We start from the raw sequence: 9,115 nt of genomic DNA, 5'->3' as shown, positions 1-9,115 counted from the left end.
TCTGTCGTGCAGCAACCGACCTTTTCTGCACCGACCTCCGTCGCTGAGCAAAGGCGCTGCAACGCTGGGGATGCGTTGCTGCACACTACTTGGTCCCGCAGAATCAAAGGAGCCACGGGGGAATACCCTGAATATATACTCGATGGTGGAGGATGTTCCAGCTGGCCCACATGGAACTGGTGTATCCTCCTCCGTCTCCACCCCCACCATCACCTCCACTGGCTCCAGGATCAGCGGCTTTTCCTCTTCATCATCTCTGCCAGTGGTGAAGTCGGGAGAGGGCTGGGTGACGCCAGAGGTGGAGGCAGTGCGTCTGGTCTCTCTGCGGAGGTCTGGTCTGAATCGTCTGAGTCTGGAAGTACAATACAACATCTCAAAATGTTTGGCTCCAGGGGAGGGGTCAGGGTTACATGAGTACATAGTACAGTGACTTAGCGCAGCCTTACTTAAATGCCCACCACTGCTGCATTACTGCATTACATATCGCAGACAGACAACATATATATGCATTGCGTTACATGCCCCCAACATTGCAGTACATCATGAGGCCAACATTACAGTGCAGTAAACTTACATTACATTACATGAGGTCAACATTACTTTTACAGTTACATTACATGATATTACAGGACCGCAACACAGACCGGGGATTGTATTGAACTGACCATCCTGTGTGAGGGGGTCAGCTCCAACGCTGGTGGTGGCACGGTTGCTATCCCTGACCAGGAACAGGGCACGGAACTCTATTTCTGTCAATGGCTCTTTGGTTTTGGGTCCTCCCCCCGTACGCCGCTGATCCGCTGCTATTGCAGATGTGTTCTTCTGCAGAAAGTAAAGTAAATGAAATAAAAATCTTCAATCCACTTAACATCGCAGACACATAGGTTCACACACAAACACAGACACACACATTAAAACACTGCGTTGATCCTCTTGTTAACCTGTGGAATTCCTTCTGCAGAGAGTTGTTGATGCCAGTTCATTGGATATATTCAAGAGGGAGTTAGATATGGCCCTTACAGCTAAGGGGATCAAGGGCTATGGGAGAGAAAGCATAAAAGGGGTACTGAGGGAATGATCAGCCATGATCTTATTGAATGGTGGTGCAGGCTCGAATGGCCTACTCCTGCATCTATTTTCTATGTTTCTATGTTTGTCATTGACTGAAAGCACAAATCCATCGCCGTAACCTTACAATAAATAACATCATCCGTGTGACATGGAACCTACATTTACATGGTACATGGCACATGTGAAGTGCAGAAATAAAATCATTACTTACTCTTGCTACCCTCACCAAGCACCTTTCCCCAGTGTACTTGTGGAGGACACAGCCTCCCCGATCTCGTCCCATATCCTGTTGTACTCCTTTGGGGGGGGGTGGGGTGTGGGCTTTCCACAACCACCCTTCGTTAGGTGTTCTTGATGTTCCTGCGCTTCGACTTTTTTTGAGCATTTCCATTATATTTATATTATGATTTTTGATTTGTAAAATATGTCTTATTATTGGTGATACTGTGTAATTATTATTTGTAGTGAATATTTTTTAACTCTGCACTCTGTTATTAAACCAATGAACCCTCGACTAGCTTGCTACTCCTTTTCATTCTCTCTCCCTCGACTTCAACTCACTGTACATGCGCGTGTGACCCTTGACCCCCGAAATCGCGGGTAATAGGTTTCTCTGAAAAAAACTTTTAAAAAAATTGCGCATATGCAGTTCAGTGCTGCACCATCCATCGACAAGAAAGTCAATCTGGATCGACTACAATGTTACCTACCATCCGCTGCACACCACTCGCGTACCGCCGAAAAAAAATAATCGAAAATTGCGCTCTTCGATCCCATCAGTTTCTGTTAGTTAGTCAATCCTCTATCCATGCTAATATATTATCGGCAAACCTGTGCATTTTTATCGTGTGCAGTAGCCTTTTACATGGCACCTTATCGAATGCCTTCTGGAAATCCAAAAACACCACATCCACTGGTTCCCCTTTATCCACCCTGCTCGTTACATCCTCAAAGAACTCCAGCAAATTTGTCAAACATGATTTCCCTTTCATAAAACCATGCTGATTCTGCTTGATTGAATTATGCCTGTCCTGCTACTCCTTCCTTAATAATGGACTCCAGCATTTTCCCAATGATAGATGTTAGGCTAACTGGTCTATAGTTTCCTGCTTTCTGTCTGCCTCCTTTTTTAAATAGGGGCATTACATTTGTAGTTTTCCAATCTGCTGGGACCTACCCAGAATCCAGGGAATGTTGGTAGATTACAACCCATGCACCACTATCTCTGCAGCCATTTCTTTTAAGACCCTAGGATGCAAGCCATCAGGTCCAGGGGACTTGTCCGCCTTTAGTCCCATTATTTACTGAGTCAAACTTATTTCGTTTGTATTAAGTGCCTCCCTCCCTCCCTTGATTATCCACTATTGGGACGTTTTTAGTGTCTTCTACCATGAAGACCGATACAAAATATTTGTTCAAAGTCTCTGCCATTTCCCTGTTCCCCAGTATGAATTCCCCAGTCTCATCCTCCTAGGGAACCAACATTTACCTTAGCCACTCTTTTCCTTTTGATGTACCTGTAGAAACTCTTACTATCTGTTTTTATATTTCGTGCTAGTTTATTTTTATAATCTATCTTCCCTCTCTTTATTTTTTTTTAGTTGTTCTTTGCTGGCTTTTAAAAGTTTCCCAATCCTCTGGCCTATATTGTTTTACAGACAAACACAGCAGGCAATGTGTGCAAAGAACAATCAGTTACATTGCCAATGAATCTGATTTTGGTGGTGATGGTTGAGTAGAGAATGTTGGCCAAGACTCCAAGAGAACCCCCTGTGCTTCTTCAAATAGTGCTATTGGGCCTTTTACACCCACAAATAGGACTACTGTTTAATTTTGCAACTGCAAAACAGCACCTCTGACATTCCCTTAGTATTTCACTGGATTATCAGACTAGATTATGTGGGGCTTGATCCCACAACTGTCAACTCAGATGTGACAATGCCACCATTGAACCAAACTAACATTCATTGGACAAATATTTCCTCAGTGTGTTAGGGTAGCAAAATTGTAAGCCTGTTCTTTATCAATACCTTTATATTGTTCATATACCTAGTATGCAGAAAAACTTTTGCCCAATGTATTAACAAAAAGTCAATGATTAACTTCATGCTGAGTATTTTTGTAACGTTACATTTTCACCTGATTTTCACCCATCCATTCTCTTCTATGGATTTTCACTAGGATTTCCATAGATTTAAAAAATATATTGACAATTCTCAGAAAATGTAAATAAAGGCGAAAGCTGAACCCTATTCATTTTTTGTGTTTTCGTCTCACAGGCTAAAAACAGGTTTCTTTATGTCAAAGATGGAATGTAAATCCAGGTTTTTGAGATTGTTGTTTCACAGTGAACGTTTTAATTTACTCAGAGCATACATATACTGCTTTGGATAGTGTTTCAGATGAAGTATTTTTAGCACAGTACAAAGAAAAAGAAAGGGCTCTATTTTCGCCACGATTGTGTGCCTTTTTTTGCATTCAAACGTTTTTTGGCGTTAAATACTCACTTTCCAACATTTGCCAACGTTTGGACGCCGGCGCCAATCGTGTGCGGCAGTTTAAAAATTTTTGCCGCAGACACGAGTCAAAACGGGATCGAGCAATGTTTTTGTGGACTGCATCGATTTTGGCCATCCACGATTTTTTTGCACCACAGCGCAAACTGCCCAAAATCCCCACAAAAAATGTATGTTAACTTAAGGAATCAGCACGGAGCACAAAAGGACAGGAGTGAGGCAATAAGAATACACAATAAAAATACTTTTTTTTTCCCACAGGGGACTCTTTTTGGAGCAACGGAAGAAGATTTCCGGGCCGAAAGGACTGCTCCCCCACTGCAATCCCGGGCCGAAAGAACTGCTCACCCACAGCTGGACCCGCTGCAATCCCAGGCCGAATGGCCCGCCCCCGCCCCGGCTCAGTCCCGCTCCCCCTACGAGTTGAAGTTCAGGAGTGGGTGGACCATTTGGCTGGGGATTGCAGTGGGTCCAGCAGGGAGGGGGGTGGGTGGGAAGAGGTCCTTCAGGGGCCTGGTATTGCAGCGGGTCCAGCGGGGGAGAGGTCCTTGGTGGGCCCAGGATTGCAGCGGGGGAGAGGTCCTTGGTGGGCCCAGGATTGCAGCGGGTCCAGCGGGGGAGAGGTCCTTGGTGGGCCCAGGATTGCAGCGGGTCCAGCGGGGGAGAGGTCCTTGGTGGGCCCAGGATTGCAGCGGGTCCAGCGGGGGAGAGGTCCTTGGTGGGCCCAGCATTGCAGCGGGTCCAGCGGGGGAGAGGTCCTTGGTGGGCCCAGGATTGCAGCGGGTCCAGCGGATTTCACTTTTTAAATGCTGGATTGTATGGTATAGAAATGAGCAGGTTATTATTTTAGGGCACAGAATACAGCACTCATCAACGGCTAACGATGTCTATGTCTTGGTAAAGTTGTCTTACGATCCTTAATCTCTCAGTGTGAATGTCATTATGAATCAAAGACAGGAGCGGGCTTCAGCGTCTCTGGTTGCCCTGGCAACGTCAGCTTTTCGCACCTGCCCAGCGAATCTTTAGTGCAGATTTGAAGCTCCGCCCTTAGACTAACTTCGGAGAGCGCTGCGCCAAATTCAAATCATTCTTTGTCCAAAGTCCCGATTTTTTTCCCGGTGCAAACGGACACAAAAAAAATCGGCCGCACATCCTCCTGAGCACCAAAAATTGGCAAAGTAGACTCAGGGAGGAAGAATGAGGAAAAAAGAAAATGGAAAAAGTGAAAGCCAGAGCTGACTGGTGCAACTAATGTTCTATTAATAGAGTGGCAATATGTGAATTCATTGTCACAATTTCTAACACATCAAGTTCACAGTTTATGTTATGAAGAGGCAAATAGGGTGAAATTAGTCTTGGGCGATAGCGAATCAGCAGCCTGTTTTACATCCCACCTGATTTTTCTTTCCATTGACTTCAATTGAAAAGAAAATTGGGTGGGGTGGAAAACAGGCTGCTGATTTGTTATCACTCGTTTTGCTCAAGACCATTTTCATCTCCAATGACAAAAGTCTAGACAGTTTCCCTCAATTGGCAAACAAGTCATCCCCTCCCACTTTTACTCTCTGGGGGTGAAATTGGTCTTTGGTGGCAGCGCAAAACAAATTGAAATCAATGGGGACAAAAAATCAGGCAGGGTGTAAAACTGACTGCCAATTCACTATTGCTCATTTTGCACAACTGCTGAAGACCAATTTGACCCCGTCTCTTCACTTATTTTATCCTCAGCCACTCACTTTCTCATTGCACATGATTTGTCGCAATGTGCTTGTGCAGTCATTCAATGCTCTCTCTTCACATACTCACTTAATGTATAATCCCATATTCACTCACTCTCTCTTGCTAATTCCTTCATATTGTCAACTATTCTCTATGACACATTGCTCACTTTCCCTCACTGTCTCTCTTCATACCATCAGTCACACGCACATACCAACTCCTTCACTTCCTCACTCACACCTCACCTATTGTCTCCCTCTCCCTCACTGGGAATAATTTTGACTTGAAATATGTAAAGAGGGCAATATTGAATCAGCCGCACGTTATTGCATCTCTCTTTCCAATGGAGATGAAAATCAGGAGAGATGTATAACGGGCTCTGATTCAATATTGGTCACTTTACACTATTGCCCCAAATCAAAATTAACCCCACTGTCTGCACTAGTCACACACTTCCTCATTTCCTTGCTCCCTCTGTTACACATTTATTCATCCATGTCTCTTTCTAGAATACATTCTTTAGTAAATCACCCTAAAATTTCAGTAATTTAATTGAGCCTGTCCAGCACAGAAAGAAAGGAGCAGCGACATCCAGCATTCAAACAATCCAATTAACACAGCGTCATTTAAGAACAGATCCCGTATCTAGCTTGCATCCTATCTGATGTTCCAATTCTAGTTCCGGTATCGAACCTGAACATTGCTGCATTACGTCTGTTATGGGCATATTAGCACACTGTCCTAAAAAAATACATGTGGAGTTAACTTTTATAAAATTTAAATATATCCATTAGAATACTTAACTGAGAATTAGTGATTGCAGCCAGGCAGACTGCATTGCTTTAATGAACTCTCTGCTAATGTATAATAATATTCATATTCCACATAAAGTTTCTCACAACAACCAGTGAGGAATTAGCCATGGCAGAACTAAGCAGTATTTCAGTTTTCCATGAGGTCTTATGTTTATATTTCACAGGGAGATGGTCAATGGATGGTTTGCAGAAAGAGTGCACACTATTCCCACTTCAAATGAAAGTGTGAGAGATCTTAGCCCGGTGCATCAAATGGCTCGACCGGAGAATGCCACTCCTGGGACTCCAACGAGGAAAATTTCTGCTTCAGAATTTGACAGACCTCTAAGACCCATCGTTGTTAAAGATTCTGTTGGGGGTTTAACGTTTGTCTTTGATTCAGATAAAAAGGAACAGATGCCGTTAAAATTCCATAAAGCTGACTGTGAGGCCATACTGGTCAACGATCAGTGCTCCAGACTTTTAGAACTTGTCAAAGATATTTCCAGCCATTTGGATGTCACAGCACTCTGTCACAAAATCTTTCTTCACATCAATGAAGTTATTGCCGCTGACAGGTATTCACTTTTCCTGGTGCATGAGGACAGCTCAAATGAAAAGTTTCTTGTAAGTCGGCTCTTCGATGTTGCAGAAGGTTCCACCCCTGAAGAAGCTTCAAACAACTGCATCCGGTTAGAATGGAACAAAGGAATTGTAGGATATGTAGCAGCTACAGGAGAGCCACTGAATATTAAAGATGCATATGAGGTATGTAAATAGCTCAATTTCCTTCTAGTACAAGGTTTAGGCTTAATTATTTCAAATGTCATTATTGGTACTTTTACACCAAGCTCAATATTTACACAGTGCAGTTGCATTTCTAAGTTTTTTTTAAAATGTTGATTTTATTGTCCAAAGAAAAATATTTTTTCATAGAACATCAACAAGAAAAATATTTTTTCATAGAACATCAACAAGAAAAAAATTCTGAATATTTCTACTGATTGATATAATTAAATAGAATTGTAAAACTGCATAGAAATATAAAAAATCTTGGTAATTCAAAGAGTGCTGGGAATTAATATAAGAGCATAATATTTTGTTTTAATTTTAGTTCTCAGATATTTTAAAGATTATCCTATAGGGACACTGTGTGCCTGCAGTGATCACTAAATGACATCCCAGCAATAAGCAAATGATTCAGGCTTGAAACTCTCTAAGCAGCAGTAAAGCTAATCCGAAAGGTTAGGTTATCTATCTTTGTACTATGCATGTACTGCAAATTCACTTTAAATTACAGCAGCCTTTACATATTTTTTTTTGTGAACTGCATCATGGAAATATTTAAATTCCCAGAAACAGCCAAACTCTTCCAAGCAGTGTCTTCACTTGAGTGCTTTAGATCTGTACAATGAACGAAACAAGGATGTGTAAAAAGGGCCCCAATAAAACAATGACTATCAATTTTTACCGCCCCACTTTCAACACATTTGTCTGACCAGTTATATCATTCATTAGAAAAATACAATAATTTTTAATATTTAAGTCTTTGTTTCAACAATAAAATGAAAAAGCACAGCCAGTAACTAATGCAAATAATTTTAATTGGAACTGCAGTGTGAAGTCATCATTCATAACTGAGGAAAATTTATGTAAGCGATAAAACCAAACAGCAGAATTTGTTTTTCAAGTTTAAAAAAAATTAAAACTAACTTTAAATCTATTTAATAACATTATGATTTGAAAATGAGCACTTTTTTAATGCAGAGTTAACAAGAGCTTTAATAAAAGTGAGGTTTTATTTATACATTCACGGAATATGGGCGTCGCTAGCAAAGCCAGCATTTATTGCCCATCCCTAATTGCCCTTGGGAACATAAGAACTAGGAACATGAGTAGGCCATACGGCCCCTCGAGCCTGCTCCGCCATTCAATAAGATCATGGCTGATCTGATCATAGGCTCAGCTCCACTTCCCTGCCCGCTCCCCATAACCCCTCATCCCCTTATCGTTTAAGAAACTGTCTATTTCTGTCTTAAATTTATTCAATGTCCCAGGTTCCACAGCTCTCTGAGGCAGTGAATTCCACAGATTTACAACCCTCTGAGAGAAGAAATGTCTCCTCATCTCAGTTTTAAATGGGCGGCCCCTTATTCTAAGATCATGCCCTCCAGTTATAATCTCCTACAGCTCTGCATCCACCCTGTCAAGCCCCCTCATAATCTTATACGTTTCGATAAGATCACCTCTCATTCTTCTGAATTCCAATGAATAGAGGCCCAACCTAGTCAACCTTTCCTCATAAGTCAACCCCCTCATCTCCAGAATCAACCCAGTGAACCTCCTCTGAACTGCATTCAAAGCAAGTATATCCTTTCATAAATATGTAAACCAAAACTGCACGCAGTATTCCAGGTGCCCTGTATAGCTGTAGCAAGACTTCCCTGCTTTTATACTCCATCCCCTTTGCAATAAAGGCCAAGATTCCATTAGCCTTCCTGATCACTTGCTGTATCTGTATACTATCCTTTTGTGTTTCATGCACAATTACCCCCAGGTCCCACTGTACTGCAGCACTTTGCAATCTTTCTCCATTTAAATAATAACTTGCTCTTTGATTTTTTTTCTGCTAAAGTGCATGACCTCACACTTTCCAACATTATACTCCATCTGCCAAATTTTTGCCCACTCACTTAGCCTGTCTATGTCCTTTTGCAGATTGTTTGTGTCCTCCTCACACATTGCTTTTCCTCCCATCTTTGTATCGTCAGCAAATTTGGCTACGTTACACTCGGTCCCTTCTTCCAAGTCGTTAATATAGATTGTAAATAGTTGGAGTCCCAACACTGATCCCTGCGGCACCCCACTAGTTACTGGTTGTCAACCAGAGAATGAACCATTTATCCCGACTCTCTGCTTTCTGTTAGTTAGCCAATCCTCTATCCATGCTAATTTATTACCCCCAACCTCGTGAACTTTTATCTTGTGCAGTAACCTTTTATGTGGCACCTTGGT

The 9,115-nt window shown here is 42.1% G+C and overlaps 1 protein-coding gene across 2 annotated transcripts in view; it reads left to right on the top strand.

Annotated features, from left to right (window-relative positions):
• The first annotated feature begins 4,303 nt into the window (after window positions 1-4,303).
• The window catches only part of pde5ab (phosphodiesterase 5A, cGMP-specific, b), a 192,232-nt gene continuing 187,420 nt past the window's right edge, over window positions 4,304-9,115 (top strand). Inside the window, exons 1-2 of one of the 2 annotated variants that reach the window (XM_070871121.1) lie at window positions 4,304-4,484; window positions 6,286-6,868. In XM_070871121.1, coding sequence (XP_070727222.1) covers window positions 4,471-4,484; window positions 6,286-6,868 — 597 coding nt within the window. In that variant the 5' untranslated portion in view covers window positions 4,304-4,470. Of the gene's footprint in view, window positions 4,485-6,065; window positions 6,869-9,115 lie in introns of those variants that run through there. The other variant, XM_070871128.1, reaches the window with a different exon arrangement.

The sequence above is a fragment of the Pristiophorus japonicus genome, chromosome 2 (genome assembly GCF_044704955.1).
Source record: "Pristiophorus japonicus isolate sPriJap1 chromosome 2, sPriJap1.hap1, whole genome shotgun sequence".
Classification (NCBI taxonomy): Eukaryota; Metazoa; Chordata; class Chondrichthyes; family Pristiophoridae; genus Pristiophorus; species Pristiophorus japonicus.
This window is presented reverse-complemented; position numbering and strand designations above follow the sequence as displayed.